The 19882-nt window shown below is 32.3% G+C and overlaps 1 protein-coding gene across 1 annotated transcript in view; it reads left to right on the plus strand.

Annotated features, from left to right (window-relative positions):
• LOC145319915 (uncharacterized) overlaps window positions 1-854 on the plus strand; it is a 78602-nt gene extending 77748 nt beyond the window's left edge. The window contains exon 29 of the mRNA XM_080162317.1: window positions 782-854. Within this exon, the coding sequence (XP_080018443.1) occupies window positions 782-854 (73 nt within the window). The remainder of the gene's footprint in view (window positions 1-781) is intronic.
• The last annotated feature ends 19028 nt before the right edge of the window (window positions 855-19882 follow it).

Genomic DNA, 19882 nt, shown 5'->3' on the forward strand with positions numbered 1-19882 from the left:
ATTTATATATAAAACTTTTTATGACCAAAACTCTTCCTGTCATTATCACAAAAAAATGAGTATAGAATATACATGGATCATAGACGTCCAAGGGGGGGGGGGTAATGGGGCGATTACCCCCCACCCTCCCAAATTTTTTTTCATTTTACCCCCCCCCCCCTTGAAAATTTACCCCTACCCTGGGGGTGCCGTAGGCACCCCCAACCATTTAGGATGGGGTATTTACCCCCCCCCCCAAATAAAAAATCTCTAATAAAAAAAAATTTTGCGCGCTTCGCGCGCATTTTTAATACTATATATTTAATAAAATTTAAATTACCCCCCCAAATATTTTAACCCGGGGGTAAATTTTGGGGGGGTAAACTAAATTTACCCCTGCCAACAGATTTCAGGGGGGGTAATTACCCCCCCCCCCCCAAGCAAATTTTACCCCCGGGGTAAAAATTTTGAGGGGGGTAAAAAAATTTGCGGCGTGCTTTGCGCGCCTTTTTACCCCCCCAAAAAACGAATTACCCCCCCCCCCAAAAAAAAAAATAAAAAGCTTGGACGCCCCTGACATGGATATTATGACAGCGGAAAAAATTCATCAATTTCGGTTGCTAACATAGCCACCTCTTATCATCATTAAGAAGGAATGGTACGGGATAAAGGAGGTGATGGGGTGGATTGTTACTTTTGCCAGCTACAGGTTTCACTTTATTAGAGTTTACAAAAATCTGGTTTAAGATCCAATTAATAATAAATCTATTATCACAAATAAGTATCTTAATTATTGCTTCAGATATTCTACTGTGGTGACCCTTGCTTGTTGGCGGATAAACGACGACATTCGTTATTCTGTTCTCTATCGTTAAAAGATCTTCTGTGATAAATTGAACTGACTTTTGTTGAGTTTGGAGATTGCTAGATTTATCAGTCTCAGAATCTGCATACGCACAGCTGCCAGCTTAATGTTGAGACAATCGCCAGCCGCAAACAATCAAAAAATCATAAGACAAACTGATTTTGCAATATGTTGAAGTAAGCTGCAGACATTCTTTGAAAGTCTTCAACAATAAATTATCGCAGTTTTGTATTAAAATTTGCAGCTGCCAATTTTACCCGACAAGATCCAAGTCTATCTAGATCTATAGATCTACTAACAATTAGAACTACCTATTTTATTTTTACCAAAATATTAAACATGAATCAAATGTTTTGATCATTATGACAGAATATTCTGTACGCCTAAAATATTATTATTATTTTTTTGCCATAAAACAAATAACTTTGATAAATTCTAACCATAATATGTAATACAATGCAACAATGTTAAAAACATGTACATTTATTTTTATTTTTTATGGTAAAGGTATTTTTTGCAATTTTAAACACAGTCTGAGGTCAAACATGATTAATAAGTCAAAGAAAAAACATCTTCTTTCGTATTTCATTGCTCCGATTACAAAATTATAAAAGCATTGTCAATTTATTTTGTAATTTTAAAGTTTTGTAATTTGTAAATTTAGTAAGAAAATTTGTTTAAAAAATTTATAACCTTATAAATTAGTTTAATTATATTTTCCATCGAATTATTTTTTTATCGCAATCAATTAAAATTAAATGTTTCTTTAATTAGTGTATTTAATTAGAATTCTTTATATATTATTTAGTATTAACAAGGATGACAGCTTACAAAAGTAGCAAATCCATAGAAATTTCGTAACACTTAACTTTATTATATTGGGTCGAGATAATCTTATCATACCACCCCCCCCCCCAAAAAAAAAAAGGATTCCTAGGACTTTAGATAGTGTCTTCAACATACAGACAAAGTAAAAAAATCACTTAGTTAAATAGTTAAAACCAAAACAACAACAAAACTCATAAATCTACATTAAATAGTAGCTGTGAAAATCCCTTATATCTTACACTTAATACACTTAAATTGTTTAAATATGTATATGTTATAAAGTAAGCTACCTCTGTTTTAGATCAATTTTAAAGAAATATTGCTCAAATATTTTTTTTAAAAAACTTTAAAAGTTTTGTAATATTTTTTTCTCACAAAAAATCAAGAATTTCTATCAAAAATTTAATAGATTTTTATTAGACTTTAACAAACTTAATTTGTTCGATGGAAAAAATGAGATTGAAGAACGTTTATGTAAAAGATTTACAAACAAGGGTGACTAATTTATAAGTAGCGAAGTTCTTAATTATAAAACCTAATATTTTTTCCAAACACAGCATAAGAGACGGACATAGTAAATAGTAGAGTAAAAACCCAATTGTCATGTGAATCTTCAAACAAAAGATCAACATTCTATCTTTGATAACAACCTTTGCAGCTTTTATTGGCAATTTAGTAGGGTTAATTTTGTATGTCATCATTGAGAATGCACAACCATTAATTGTCCATTGTCTTATCCCTTGTTTATAATTGTCTATAATACGATTCTATACATGATTTTTCATTATGGTTGAGAACCATTTCTAATCCAGCGGATATTAATCGGTTTCGAAGCCATACTGGAATATCTTTTTACAGCATTATATAGTATTTTCTGAAATATTATTTGTTTATTGAATATTTTGTTATGTTTGTGTAAGAAATAAATATAGATTTATTATAATGAATGTTCTTGTACTGTCTAGTGTAGATGGAATATTGAATAACAAGAAAAACAACATCCATAGTGAGTTTTATCTGAAGCTCTTTATAATGCCTATAAAAAAGGGGATAAATTTGAAAACTTTTGGCAGAAATGTCTCGGGATACCTTGTCCATAAGTTTTTAAATTTATCCCCTTTTTATAGACACTATAAAGAGCGTCTAACAAATAATAAAATGATCGATATTTTCATGTTTAATATTAAAATATTAATCCACTGTTGTCATATCTTTGTATCCCTGGGCTAACTGCATGAATGTAAAATATTAATCCTCTGTTATCATATCCCCGTATCCCTGGACTAACTACATGAATGTAAAATATTAATCCTCTGTTGTCATATCCCCGTATCCCTGGGCTAACTACATGAATGTAAAATATTAATCCTCTGTTATCATATCCCCGTATCCCTGGGCTAACTGCATGAATGTAAAATATTAATCCTATGTTGTCATATCCCCGTATCCCTGGGCTAACTACATGAATGTAAAATATTAATCCTCTGTTATCATATCTCCGTATCCCTGGACTAACTACATGAATGTAAAATATTAATCCTCTGTTATCATATCCCCGTATCCCTGGACTAACTACATGAATGTAAAATATTAATCCTCTGTTGTCATATCCCCGTATCCCTGGGCTAACTACATGAATGTAAAATATTAATCCTCTGTTATCCTATCTCCTTATCCCTGGTCTAACTACATGAAAATAAAATATTAATCCTCTGTTATCCTATCACCTTATCCCTGGACTAACTACATGAATGTAAAATATTAATCCTCTGTTATCATATCCCCTTATCCCTGGACTAACTACATGAATGTAAAATATTAATCCTCTGTTGTCATATCCCCGTATCCCTGGGCTAACTACATGAATGTAAAATATTAATCCTCTGTATATCCTCGTATCCCTGGACTAACTACATGAATGTAAAATATTAATCCTCTGTTATCATATCCCCGTATCCCTGGACTAACTACATGAATGTAAAATATTAATCCTCTGTTATCATATCCCCGTATCCCTTGACTAACTACATGGATGTAAAATATTAATCCTCTGTTGTCCTATACCCGTATCCCTGGACTAACTACATGAATGTAAAATATTAATGCTATGTTATCATATCCCCGTATCCCTGGGCTAACTACATGAATGTAAAATATTAATGCTATGTTGTCATATCCCCGTATCCCTGGACTAACTACATGAATGTAAAATATTAATCCTCTGTTGTCCTATACCCGTATCCCTGGACTAACTACATGGATGTAAAATATCAATCCTCTGTTATCCTATCCCCGTATCCCTGGGCTAACTACATGAATGTAAAATGTTAATCCTCTGTTGTCATATCCCCGTATCCCTGGACTAACTACATGAATGTAAAATATTTATCCTCTGTTGTCATATCCCCGTATCCATGAACTAACTACATGAATGTAAAATATTAATCCTATGTTGTCATATCCCTGTATCCCTGGGCTAACTACATGAATGTAAAATATTAATCCTCTGTTATCATATCCCCGTATCCCTGGGCTAACTACATGAATGTAAAATATTAATCCTCTGTATATCCTCGTATCCCTGGACTAACTACATGAATGTAAAATATTAATCCTCTGTTATCATATCCCCTTATCCCTGGACTAACTACATGAATGTAAAATATTAATCCTCTGTTGTCATATCCCCGTATCCCTGGGCTAACTACATGAATGTAAAATATTAATCCTCTGTTATCATATCCCCGTATCCCTGGACTAACTACATGGATGTAAAATATTAATCCTCTGTTGTCCTATACCCGTATCCCTGGACTAACTACATGAATGTAAAATATTAATCCTATGTTATCATATCCCCGTATCCCTGGGCTAACTACATGAATGTAAAATATTAATCCTCTGTTGTCATATCCCCGTATCCCTGGACTAACTACATGAATGTAAAATATTAATCCTCTGTTATCATATCTCCGTATCCCTGGGCTAACTAAATGAAAATAAAATATTAATCCTCTGTTATCCTATCCCCGTATCCCTGGGCTAACTACATGAATGTAAAATGTTAATCCTCTGTTGTCATATCCCCGTATCCCTGGACTAACTACATGAATGTAAAATATTTATCCTCTGTTGTCATATCCCCATATCCCTGGACTAACTACATGAATGTAAAATATTAATCCTCTGTTGTCATATCCTCATATCCCTGGACTAACTACATGAATGTAAAATGAAAAATAACTTTTGTTTGTTTACACATTCTTGTCTCTCAAAGATATTTAAAAGTAATCTAAAATTTAAAATAGTACACAACATAAGAGGTAAATGAAGCTGTTTATAGTGCCTTTACAAAAATGACGTCATAAAATGCAATGACGAATTATAGGCCAAGATAAATACTAAATTACCAATGGCAGGCTAGTATACATTTTAATTAACCAATGGCAGGCCAGTATGACGACATTTTTTATAGGCACTATAAAAGGGATAGTTGTCACCAAGGACGTCCAAGGGGGGAGGGGGTAAAGTGGGGATTACCCTCCCCCAAACGAATTTTAAAAATTTGCGGCGCTATTTCCCCCCCCCCCCCCCAATTAAGAATTACCCCCCCTTAAAAAAATCCCCCCCCCCAAAAAAAAAAACTTGGACGCCCCTGGTTGTCACGATTAATAGTGTTTCAGGTTATACCAAAAAAATCTGGCTCCAAGTAATTATGTCTATTTTTCAGTAATGCTAAGGTGGTATTATTATTTTATTAGAAGTACAGATAATTCCCTTTCTTTTATTTTCCCATCACTAAACTTTCCTTATTTTCCCCTTCCCCTGTTTTATTCTTTCTCTTATTGTATTCCTTAATGTTTCTAGCTTTTAGTTCCAAACAGCTTTTCTTCTTTTAGACAGGAAGGGAGGGGACATTGGGTTGTTTATTACACTAGTCCCCAAAGGTATCTTATTTGTTGGCATAACAACTTTGGGGACTTTTATTGAATTTTTATTGGTTGGTTCATTAAGTTGAGTATACAAAAGTTTCAACTGGTAATGGAAATCTACTGAAGATTTAATTTTGTGTATCAAAATTAAGGATGTACATCAATTTATCTGCCATAGTCTTATCCCTGTAGATCCGTGACTATTGGACTTCATCGTGCTTGTTTCTAGAAAATTTTGTACCTAGAAACTATTCTAGAAACTATTGTACCTGATCGTGCTTGTTTCTAGAATATTTGTCTATATCCTAGTGAATGTCTCGCTCTTTTTGTTTCTAGAATATTTGTCTATATCCCAGTGAATGTCTCGCTCTTTTTGCTTCTAGAATATTTGTCTATATACCAGTGAATGCCTCACTCTTTTTGTTTCTAGAATATTTGTCTATATACCAGTGAATGCCTCACTCTTTTTGTTTCTAGAATATTTGTCTATATACCAGTGAATGCCTCACTCTTTTTGTTTCTAGAATATTTGTCTATATCCCAGTGAATGCCTCACTCTTTTTGTTTCTAGAATATTTGTCTATATACCAGTGAATGTCTCGCTCTTTTTGTTTCTAGAATATTTGTCTATATACCAGTGAATGCCTCACTCTTTTTGTTTCTAGAATATTTGTCTATATACCAGTGAATGTCTCGCTCTTTTTGTTTCTAGAATATTTGTCTATATACCAGTGAATGCCTCACTCTTTTTGTTTCTAGAATATTTGTCTATATACCAGTGAATGCCTCACTCTTTTTGTTTCTAGAATATTTGTCTATATACCAGTGAATGTCTCGCTCTTTTTGTTTCTAGAATATTTGTCTATATCCCAGTGAATGTCTCGCTCTTTTTCTATGCATTACATCATTCTGAGGCTATGTTAAAATAAAATACATACATTATCAATGACAGAACGATTTTGTTAAATAAAAGCGGAACTTTTTAATAGAAGTTTAGTGATAAGTATTTAATAGATCAAAAAGTAAACAGTCTTATGTAAAAAGGGTGGATAGAAAAGCAAGTTTTAGGTAAAATAAAAAATTGAAAAACGACAGAAACACACACATTAAATTGCTTTACTGGTATCCAAATTTTATCTTATTCGTTGGCACAAAAAGTATGAGTCTATTACAAAAATTTTCAAACAAAACAATTCAATCTACAGAAGGGGTAATTTAGTTTAATATCATTGTGTATGTGCATATGCATCAAATTATTGTCTATTGTCTTAAAAAATGTGAGATTTGACTGTTGACTGGCACAAAAGTTGTAAAATGAATAGCATTTTTTCTTCAGTTGGCAAATCACTTTTTCATAATAAGCAGCTATATAGTGCACTTGTTAAAATAATTTATTTTCTCGTATTCATTCGAATCCGGTGGATAGGAACCGGTTCTCATCCACACGAAAAAACTATGTCTAGCATCGTATTATATCCAGCTTTCTACGAATATAAAAATGTACAATCAAAAGATTAAAACTAGTTTTTTTAGCCGGTGACTTCGTCACCTCGGGGCTAAAAAAACTAGTTTAAATCTCATAATTGTACATTCTATATCCGCGTAAAGCCGTTTATAATACGATGCGAGAAATAACTATTCTCGTATTCATTCGAATCCGGTGGATAGGAACCGGTTCTCATCCACACGAAAAAACTATGTCTAGCATCGTATTATATCCAGCTTTCAACGACTATAAAAATGTACAATCAAAAGATTAAAACTAGTTTTTTTAGCCGGTGCCTTCGGCACCACGGGGCTAAAAAAACTAGTTTTAATCTTATAATTGTACATTCTATATCCGCGGAAAGCCGTTTATAATACGATGCGAGAAATAACTATTACTGCATTGTATACAATGTTTTATTTCAATTTTGACAAGAGTGGATATTTTACCAAAGAAAAATTATTCTGGCGCAGGTTTCTTACGCTAATTCTAGTAAATAGTAACGGTTAAAAATATACTTTTTTCTGGGAAAAAGTGCTTAATGTTTTGCTGTGAAATAGGAGTAACAGTAACAGTAACAAGCCCTTTTCACTCCACAAGGGGAGCATAGGCCGCTGACAATTTGTCAGTGTTTCTGTAACAATGTGGCTTTATATGGATAAGGGATAGGGTTGTCAGCCCTAAGCCCTATGATTGCGGTGTAAAGCGTCCATTTGCCATATCAGACAACCAACCCTTTGATTGCACGACCTTTGTCTGAGAAGTCCTAACTGTGCATGGTAGTGAGTTGCGCCTGTTTTGGGCCAAGGTATTCCCCCTACTCTAACTATTTATGTCGCGCACCTGACATAGCAGCAGTAGGAACTATTTTTAACGTCTCTAGTTATGACGCGGTGTCGGACCGAAATTCGAACCTATCACCTTCCCGACGACGAGCGGATGCGCTACGTGTTGAGCCACGATCGCGGGTGTGAAATAGGAGTAAATGATTAAAAAACATAGAAATGAATAGCTATAGTTTTTTATTGGTTTTATTTTGTAGTAATTGAGACATGTAACTTTTTTTAATCAACTGAGAGCTTCCCTTTTATGGATCATGTTATTCTTGTTATCTACCGATTTTACTTGGTTTGGGTTAGAAATAAATTTTGAACAATTTACCATAAATTTTGGATCCATCCTTTAACTTTTCTCTAGTTACACACTAGACTTAGAAATTAGTTTATATGGAGAAAACATCACAAAAATCAATACCTTATTTCCATATAAAGCAATATATATTTTATGTACTTACTACTTTAAACTAGAGGATGGTAACAATTTATATTTCTAATTCTTTTTGATAAATAATTTTTATACAGTAATAATTTTTAAGAAAACAAGATTTTTTTATAGTTGGTGCAACAAACTTTGAAAACTTTATTTTAGATCTAGCCTCTAAGGACGTCCAAGCTACTTATATTTTTGGATGATACAAAATCTCAATAGGGAAAGGGTAATACGACATTATTATTACCGGTTCTACCCCCTTCCTTGTTCTCTTCCCCACTTTCCCTTTCATTTAGAAATGCTTCTATCAAAATTTAATAATGCCACCAATAATGTAGCACACGTTAGAATTTACACTGACGTCGAAATGGGAAATACAGATATTTTATTCTTTAAAATAATTTATTCTAGTGCATCTGTCGACAAAAAGAGAAAGGTGCGCAATCACCCGTTTAGCTATTTTTGATTTTTTATAGCTATGTCCTACATATATTGAATAAGTAGGGTTTTATTTATTAAGAAACAGATATATCTTACAAAAAAATATGCACAGGTATGTAATTTTTGACAAAAAGTGGTACACACTTAATTATTTATCGCTAGGAATTAATGTTGCAATTATATAAAAACGCCTAAATTGAGAATGAAAAAATGATTGTTGTACAGATTTAAATCACGACCCCAACCAGTGCTACCAGTGCATTATTCTGTGTGTAATCAACTTTCTTTGGGTTAAAAATTTGATGGGGTATAAATATTTATTTTAATTTGGGGTGCTTTATAGCCATTGCCCCAGGACCACTTGGTTGTCCTTGTATTTAGAACTTTTAAAGCTTTTAAATAAGGAAGGAGCGCAGTCGCCTTTAAATAGTACTCATAACACCTAATAACACATCCATACATTTTATATATCCACTGCACTAACTGAGCAACCAACGAAGAAAAACATTTTTGAACGAGAGAAAAATAGTTTTGTATTTTATGAGGCCCATAAATATTTTCCCCTGTCGGGAAAGCAAGGAATATCTTTAAAAAGGTTGGCAAATAAATACAGAGAGAGAGGACAATGGGGCTATTTAATACACTATTATGTATTACCCAAAGTTTTAAGTTTTCTTATTCATTATTATTATTTATTAAGTTGATTTCAATCGTTTCAACCACTAATTTTGATCTACAGAAGGGATAGTTAAGTGTATCAACATTGGAGATGAACATTGCATTGTACATTAATTTATTGGCCATTGGCATATCCCTTTAGACCCCTATATAAATATGCCTTGGCCAAAATCATTTATTTGTCTGTCGGATGTTACTTAACCTAACATACCTAGGTCATAGAGCAGCACGTTTATTTGAAATAAATGTATTTTGTTATTAATCAAATGTGGATTTAAAACCAATGAAACTGCAAAATCAAATAATATTAGTATTGTCTCTTTGGGACTAATTCAACTCTGAAGGTGATTGGGGATAAAACGTCAGCGTGATAATTGCTCCAATTTATTTACAACTCTGTCACTCAAAACGTTTTACCTAGGGAATAGGATTTTGACATACAAGAATCAATTGCCCCCGTGAAAAAATTTTGAGGGGTTAACACCTTAACCACGTTTTAGAAATGTCTAAAAATTTTATACAGTGAAACATTTTTTCCTATGGCGTGAAGCGCCAGAAAATTTTTGGTGAGTTTGAGATTTTTTTAAAAATTGCATACGGCTATCCCTTTTTTGGGAGGGAGGGGGTTTCCTGTGTCGTACGGAAGGATCTGCATACATCCTCTAGTTAAGGTAGATTATTTTTTAAAAATTTTGTAAGAATCTGGTTGATTTTTGAAACCTGTGGTAAATTGACCTTGGCCGTAGTAGCTCCGGATTTAATGTCTCTCTCTGGTTATCATCCCTACCCATCCATACACATTACACACACACACATACACACACATACACACACACACAAACAAACACACACACACACACACACACAAACACCGATCGGCATGTTAAACAAGGACTATTACTTGAAAAACTAGGAATCGATCTATCACCCACACCAATAAGGGTATCGTAATAAAACTTGATGGAAATGTGTAGAGTGTAAACTTATACAATACCTAAAACTTTCAGCTGTATATCTTGTATAGGGATCGAAAAAATCATGGAAACTTAAAAATCAAGGAATCGATCTAGCACCCTAACCAATACAGGCATCTTAATAAAACTTGATGGAAATATGTAGAGTGTGAATTTATTTAAAATCTGAACATTCCAGCAGTTCATCTTGAACAGGAATTGAGAAAATTACAAAAAATGTAATAATCTAGGAATCGATCTAGCACCCCAATTAAATAACAGATGGACAAAACAATGTATAGATTAGATGAGCATATGTCATAGTAATTTTCACGTAAAATTTCAGCTGTCTATCTCTAATAGGACCAAAGAAAATCACGTCTCCCCCATGACTCACGTCATGCCACTACCATCCCAAGATAAATCGCCCATAGAAAAAATTCTCCCCCCCCCAAAAAAAAAAAGTTTAATTTTTAAACTAAAATTAAAAATGGAGAGGGAAAACCCCCCCCCAAAAAAAAATAATTCCCTACCCACAAGTAGAGGCCTTTAGGGGCGTAGTTGCTAGTAAATGTTAAAGTAACAAGGATAACAATAAGTAGCGAAAATTAGAAATACAGATGAAGTCATGATTGGTTGGTTCAAACAAACAGTGTCAAAACTTTCCAACCAATAATTTTAATCTACAGGTAGGATGATTTTGAAGGAAAGCATACTTTATATTTTTAGACGACAATCTTTAGAAACAGCTACCAAAATCTTTAGAAACAGCTACCAAAATCTTTAGAAACAGCTACTAAAATCTTTAGAAACAGCTACTAAAATCTTTAGAAACAGCTACCAAAATCTTTAGAAACAGCTACCAAAATCTTTAGAAACAGCTACAAAAATCTTTAGAAACAGCTACTAAAATCTTTAGAAACAGCTACTAAAATCTTTAGAAACAGCTACAAAAATCTTTAGAAACAGCTACTAAAATCTTTAGAAACAGCTACTAAAATCTTTAGAAACAGCTACCAAAATCTTTAGAAACAGCTACAAAAATCTTTAGAAACAGCTACAAAAATCTTTAGAAACAGCTACTAAAATCTTTAGAAACAGCTACTAAAATCTTTAGAAACAGCTACCAAAATCTTTAGAAACAGCTACCAAAATCTTTAGAAACAGCTACTAAAATCTTTAGAAACAGCTACTAAAATCTTTAGAAACAGCTACCAAAAATTTTTAGAAACAGCTACCATAATCTTTAGAAACAGCTTCTTAAATCTTTAGAAACAGCTATTAAAATCTTTAGAAACAGCTACCAAAATCTTTAGAAACAGCTACCAAAATCTTTAGAAACAGCTACCAAAACCTGTGGAAACAGCTGCCAAAATCTTTAGAAACAGCTACCAAAATTTTTAGAAACAGCTGCCAAAATATTTAGAAACAGCTGCCAAATTCTTTAGAAACAGCTACCAAAATCTTTAGAAACAGCTACCAAAATCTGTAGAAACAGCTGCCAATATCTTTAGAAGCAGCTACCAAATCTTTAGAAACAGCTACCAAAATCTTTAGAAATAGCTACCAAAATCTTTAGAAACAGCTATTAAAATCTTTAGAAACAGCTACCAAAATCTTTAGAAACAGCTACCAAAATCTTTAGAAACAGCTACCTAAATCTTTAGAAACAGCTATTAAAATCTTTAGAAACAGCTACCAAAATCTTTAGAAACAGCTACCAAAATCTTTAGAAACAGCTACCAAAACCTGTGGAAACAGCTGCCAAAATCTTTAGAAACAGCTACCAAAATTTTTTAGAAACAGCTGCCAAAATATTTAGAAACAGCTGCCAAATTCTTTAGAAACAGCTACCAAAATCTTTAGAAACAGCTACCAAAATCTGTAGAAACAGCTGCCAATATCTTTAGAAGCAGCTACCAAATCTTTAGAAACAGCTACCAAAATCTTTAGAAACAGCTACCAAAAATTTTTAGAAACAGCTACCATAATCTTTAGAAACAGCTACCTAAATCTTTAGAAACAGCTGCCAAAATCTTTAGAAACAGCTACCAAAATCTGTAGAAACAGCTGCAAATATCTTTAGAAGCAGCTACCAAAATCTTTAGAAACAGCTACTAAAATCTTTAGAAACAGCTACCAAAATCTTTAGAAACAGCTACCAAAATCTTTAGAAACAGCTACTAAAATCTTTAGAAACAGCTACTAAAATCTTTAGAAACAGCTACCAAAAATTTTTAGAAACAGCTACCATAATCTTTAGAAACAGCTACCTAAATCTTTAGAAACAGCTATTAAAATCTTTAGAAACAGCTACCAAAATCTTTAGAAACAGCTACCAAAATCTTTAGAAACAGCTACCAAAATCTGTAGAAGCAGCTACTAAAATCTTTAGAAACAGCTACCAAAATTTTTAGAAACAGCTGCCAAAATATTTAGAAACAGCTGCCAAATTCTTTAGAAACAGCTACCAAAATCTTTAGAAACAGCTACCAAAATCTGTAGAAACAGCTGCCAATATCTTTAGAAGAAGCTACCAAAATCTTTAGAAACAGCTACCAAAATCTTTAGAAACAGCTACCAAAAATTTTTAGAAACAGCTACCATAATCTTTAGAAACAGCTACCTAAATCTTTAGAAACAGCTGCCAAAATCTTTAGAAACAGCTACCAAAATCTGTAGAAACAGCTGCAAATATCTTTAGAAGCAGCTACCAAAATCTTTAGAAACAGCTACCAAAATCTTTAGAAACAGCTACCAAAAATTTTTAGATACAGCTACCATAATCTTTAGAAACAGCTACCTAAATCTTTAGAAACAGCTGCCAAAATCTTTAGAAACAGCTGCCAAAATCTTTAGAAACATCTACCTAAATCTTTAGAAACAGCTGCCAAAATCTTTAGAAACAGCTACCAAAATCTTTAGAAACAGCTACCAAAATCTTTAGAAAAAGCTACCAAAATCTTTAGAAACAGCTACCAAATTCTTTAGAAACAGCTACCAAAATCCCATTTATCGTCTACAGGCGCAAGGACTTCTTGACAACCAAATGGAAGTACGGACATTTGTGATTATGTAGTAGCTATGCTACTAAAATTTTTACACATTCTAATCACTTTTAAACATAAACATTAGTCATACAAATTCCAGGGAGTAAGAGATAGGAAAATGGACGATAAATATATTCCCCAAAAAAGTTTTTTAGTCAAATTCTGCTTATGTTAGTTTATAATTTTTTTAGGAGGGGAGGTTGTAAAGTTCGTAGCCCTTTCCTTCCTGCTAAAATCAGGAAATTTTCTTTTTCATTTATTATCTTTTTATTACTAGAAAATACTAAAAATTACGACTAAGTCAAGATATTCTGTGGATTAAATTAAGAATATACTTATGTTGCACAAAAGCTAGTCCTTAAAGTTTTATATTAACGTTTTCTTATTCGTCTCTTAACAACTTTGGAGAATTTTGATTGGATGATTGTTCAAACTATTCAACCACTAATTTTAATCTACAGAAGGGAAAACTTTGTGTATAATGATTGGGTATATACATCAATTTATAGGCCATTGTCTTATCCCTTTAGATCCCTGATCCCGGTTGCTTTCTCTTTCTTGTCTCTCCTGTATGCATATATGTTTACAGAACATAGTTCAAATTTATGTTTCGACAAAAATGTTAAAAAAAACACGTTTTGTCATTCGTTGACTTTAGGTGTCTAGATTGACCGAATATTTCCGCTAATATTTCTAATTTAAATAAAGGGTAATTTTGTTTTCCATAAGTTTTACTTTCAATTGTTTATGTCTTATCCCTTAAGATCCATATTTATTTTCTTATCCCAGTAAATTTGCTATCAAATCTGTAGGTAATAAGACAAACACTCTAAATGCATACATTTACAGGGATCTAAAGGGATAAGACAATGGTCGATAAATTCCAAATGATGATAAACTAAATTACTCTTACTGTAGATTATAATTAGTGGTTGAAACGTTTGGACACTCAACTTAATGAACCAACTAATCAAATTCAAAAAGTCCCAAAAGATATCAAGCCAACAAATAAGAAACCATTATTATAAAACTTTGGGGAATAGTGTAATAAACATCCCAATGTCCCCTCCCTTCCTGATACACTTATATTTGTTTTATATTTTGAAGAGTTCGCTTCGTTAGGAGATATCAGGAATATGGATATGAACTATAAATTGCAAAATCCCGGCATATTAAAAGATGTTACAAAATATTTTAGTGTTTCCATGCCAAACACTTTACTTTAAAAGAGTAGGGGTAGGGCATCAATGAAAAGGTTATGCAATCAAAGTACTACTTTCTTTGGATAATTCTTATAGGGACAGTTTGACCAGAGTTTATGCTGTACATTTGCCTGAAACATACGAAAAGAAAACCCTAAAACTATTGTTTCCATGGTAAGGCTTCAACTTTTTATTGTTATCCACTGGATTAGAACCGGTTCTCATCCATACTGAAAAATCATGTTACAGACAATTTTCCACGAATACTAAAATAAAAATCATAAAAGTAATACCAGTTTTGTTAGCACTGACCTTCAGCCTCTCAAGGCTAACAAAACTGGTTTTAATATTGTAAGTTTTTATTTTAATATCCGCGGAAAGCTGTTTTTAATACGATGCAACAAATAACTATTCCCTCCTTTTTACACCAAGTCCATTAAATAGTTTAATTTTCCACAATTCTACGACTCAAAATAATGAAATTTGCCCTTGTCATAAAAACTACTACAAATATTATATGTATAATTTGTGTTTAATATATTTTTTCAAAATAGAAAGTTTTAGGATTTTTTCCCCTTCCTTTATTCATGACTCCGTCGGAGCGCGAGAGAGGCTGCAGCTAACGCCCAGGGAAGGGGACAAATTTCCAGACAAAAAAAGACATTAATTTCAGAATAGTTATTTCTCGCATCGTATTATAAACGGCTTTCCGCGGATATAGAATGTACAATTATAAGATAAAAACTAGTTTTTTTAGCCCCGAGGTGACAAAGGCACCGGCTAAAAAAACTGGTTTTAATCTTATGATTGTACATTTTTATATTCGTAGAAAGCTAGATATAATACGATGCTAGACATGGTTTTTTCGTATGGATGACAACCGGTTCCTATCCACCGGATTCGAATGAATACGAGAAAATATTTTACTTGAAAATTTATATGAAACACACTAATTAGAAAAATTTGAATCGAATTTCTGCTTATGTTGAATTGAAATACATATCTATATATCTATCTATCTTATTTTCGTTTTTGCTGAACGGGTTTGTAGCCCTTACAGAGGCGATATCCCCGCAGGGCACCCTTAATATCTACTCCACCAGGAAACCACACACATCCACTTCCATAATTCTTTTAATTCTGTTTATAGCCGCGTAACCCTGCAGGTCGTGTTGAACCCTAAGAGATCATGGTAACCTAACACAGGTTACAAACAATATTTTTTATACCAAAATATGTAAAATTTAGTTTGTGGGAGGGGTGTGAAAAGAACACGAAACGCCTAAAAAAAGATTTAAAAAATGCTATTTTTGAAAGAAAAAAAAGAAAATTTATCCAACGAATACTTTTCTAAAGCCCTGGTAACGACTAACGGAGTAAAATTTTGCCTGTTTGTCCCAGGGATCTAAAAGGATAAGAAAATGGCCGATAAAATGATGTACATTACCATTAATGATACACACAATTACCCCTTCTGTAATCTAAAATTAGTTTGGACTCTCAAATTAATATACTAACCAATCAAAATTCAAAAAGTCTCAAAGTTTTAAGTAAACAAATAAGAAAACGTTATTAAAAATCTATGGGGCTAGTGTAATAAACAGCCCAATGTCCCCTTACTCCCTGTGTTCGTTGATATTTTTGTGCTAGCTGTATAAGTATATATAATACATACAGTGTAAGTTGGGAATCAAATGTCAAATTATTGTAAACATAAATAGAATTTTCAGTGCTGTCTTAAACTTCATACATATAGTTATAGGTGTTGCTCCAGCTATACATTTTGTAGTGTAGTTACTGTACAACCATTGTTAGAAATAGACAGTCCGTCTACGTCTGTTAAAAATATTCTTAGGATTCCTACATTTTCACGTTATAAAGTTTCGTGATATATTTTTTTAAGTTTCATGTTTTTTTATTTCACTTCTCTATAATTAATTTTTTTTCTAAATGTCCATCCATATTTTTTGTCATCCTTGTTCAACTCAAGATGACGATTACAAACCATTTTAATCAGACTTAGTAGGAAAAAAACTGCAATGCTTATACTTTAAATATTGAATGCTACACTTTAATTAAGTTTTTTTTAAATTCTACTCTTGCTCTATGAAAAGAAATATTGTATATGTAAAGGTTTATACTGTTCTTTTCTAAGATATGTAAATAGCTTTTTATATCTACATTACTCATGTAAAATAAAATTGTCAATATTTCTATATATTTACATGTTTTTACTAAAACACATGTAATAAAGCATGGATTTTGCTGAACAAAATGTATATTTATGAAGAATATATCCCAAGTGTATTTATTAAAACCCATAATAAATAAGTAAACACAGTGGATTCAAGTATAACAAAAAAAATAATATTTTTCACCATAATATCTAGAATTTCACTTTTTGTTGTTTTAGAATTGTTTAATCATGATTATATTTTTAGCAGCAAAGCTACTCTATTATTCACTATGTCTGTATGTCAGTCAGTCCGTAACGCTGTGGGGGAAACGTGATTTTCTCTGCTCCTATTCAGGATAGACAGCTGAAATTATTAGAGCTATGTTAGCAAGACTTACTTTTAGACTTACACATTCAACAGGATCAACAAAAGTTGTTTTACTTAATTTAAAAGAATTTTTCCAAAAACACAAATTCTTATATTAATATTGGTCTGTTTCTGTGAATAAATGTAAAATGTTCCTATATTGTTAGAAATTAGTGTCACATAAACCTTTCAGAATTGCCTAGTGACTCAGATGCACTTGTGCGCAATGCCACAATAAATTCTCACAAACAAATATTTATGCCATGCACATACTTATAATTACTCATGGATCTAAAGGGATAAGACAATGGCCCATAAATTGATGTACATCTCTAATGAGGAAACACAAAATTCCCCATCTGTAGATTATTATTGGTTATTGAAATTTTTGGACACTCAACTAAATGAACCAACCAAGCAAAATTCAATAATAGTTATTGCTTGCATTAGATTATTAACAGCTTTCCGGGGATATAATTATACAGGGTCATTCAAGAGAAATGATTTTTTTTAAAAGTTAATTATGCATAGAAAATAAATCAATTATGTAAAATCCTTTACATATTTGGAAAACCTATTATGGGACATTTATGTTTCAAATATTTAAAAATGATTATTTCAACAAATTATGCCCTAAAAACCGGTTTTTCCAAAGGCCTTTTTTTCGAAGATTTATGGATTTAAAGGGTGTATTTTAATACACACATTTTTAAAATTCGAATTGCGTGGCTTGCGTTAATAGTAGAAAAAATGTTATGCATATCGTTAGAACCGTCATAGCCTCTAGTTTTTTTAATATATAAGAACCATTCCTGTGCTATGTACAGTATAGGAGCAATGTAGTAAAAAGTTCCAATTACTTTAAACTTTTCATCCTTTTTCTCACATTTTTCAACATAGCTCCTTACCTACAAATAGCACAAAAACGAGTCTTATATTTTCAAAAACTACAGCTTAGTGCCTACTTAAAAATTACAAATTACTAAAAATTTTATAATATAATATAATTGTGCCTCCCCCTCTCCCCTTCCTTATATTAGATGAAAATTGGAATATTGAGGTAAGTACAGGGAGTAAAAGAGGGGACAATGGATCAAATATTCAATTAATAGGGGTCTCAATTTGGGTTCCAGCCAAAAGTGTTCAAGAATTATTTAGCAAGATTTTGGAGACTTTGTGTACTAGCGCGTAATTGCCACTAAATTTGTTATGATAATAGCAGACAAAAATCAATAAATATAATGACACAATTTCTAGCAGACAAAAAAATTTTTATTTAATAAAATTATTGTTGGTGGTTCTAAAAATATTTTTTACCAAGAAAATGTCATTTCATGTATAGAAACTCTACTGTGATCTCCATGTAATAAACATTCTAAAAACCCTAATGTGTAATATTGAAGTTAAGGTGGCAGTTAATGATATAGGAGAAGGGATGACAAAGTTTAAGGGTGATTTTTCTAGTGATTAATTACAGAATGTTTACTACATTGCGATGTAATGGTAACCTTATTTTTAAGTAAATGCTTTTTTTCTTAGAACTATTTTTTTCTAACTTAGATTACCAGGAACACTTTACTATTTTCTTAAAATTTTCTGGATAACTCTGGTCTTCATGGCCTTTCAGTAAAAACTCTTAAATTGAATTAATTGCCCATTGTCCCATTCCTTTATTACCATTGCTCTACTTTTGCTAATCAAAACAAAACTTCTTTTTTTTACAAACATTACAAGAGTCATATTTAAAAATGTAGCATTGTCCCCTCTCTTACTCTTTGAGTTAAGCATCATTTCTCTACTTTTGCTAATCAAAACAAAACTTCTTTTTTTACAAACATTACAAGAGTCATATTAAAAAACGTAGCTTTACAAAGTATCTTAAAAAATCAGCCGCGTAACGTAATAAATTAAGCCTAAATCCTTCTCTTTTTTAGGGGCTTCCTATCCTACTTCTCCTCTCATCCCTTATTTTGATGATGTCACGTGGCTGATTTTTTGAGCTACATAAAAAATTCAGAGGACTTCACAAAAAGTACCCTGTTGAGTACTGATACCCTTCGCCATAAACTTGAAATTAATTAAAAATAAGGGCGTTTTTTTGTTTAGTCATTACTTTAAGCCAGGTTAGGTCAGGTCATATTGGGAACAAGATAGGTCTGCAGGTTTTGAGTTATCAGTGAGCAAAATTCACCTTGTGTAAAGGCACCAAAAAAATCTACTAAAATTGGACGTAATCGTCTATATGCTACTTTAGACCGCTGTGTTTTTCCTAATATGATCTTTTGATCACTTTTTGATGCACTACAATCCTGCACAAGATTTGGCCAGATTAACCTTTAATGCTTTTTATCATATGAATATCAAGGTTTTTTTGTCGATATCTTCAGAAGCGAAGCTACTTTATAATTAGGAAATTACGTCCGTCTATACGACGTTTATGGATATTAACATTGTCTTTCATAATTATAAAAGATCTTAAAGGTTTAATAGAAAGTATCTTATTAATTTCTTTATTGATACAACCTGCTATAGACGTCAAAGGGGGGGGGGGTATAGGGTTGTTTACCTCCTCCAAATTTAAAAAAAAAAACCTCAGTTTACCCCACAAAAAAAGCTTGGACGTCCTTGCAACCTGCTTTCCTGGATTTCCTGGAGT

Source organism: Acartia tonsa, chromosome 5 (assembly GCF_053477335.1).
Source record: "Acartia tonsa isolate MP-2025a chromosome 5, ASM5347733v1, whole genome shotgun sequence".
Classification (NCBI taxonomy): domain Eukaryota; kingdom Metazoa; phylum Arthropoda; class Copepoda; order Calanoida; family Acartiidae; genus Acartia; species Acartia tonsa.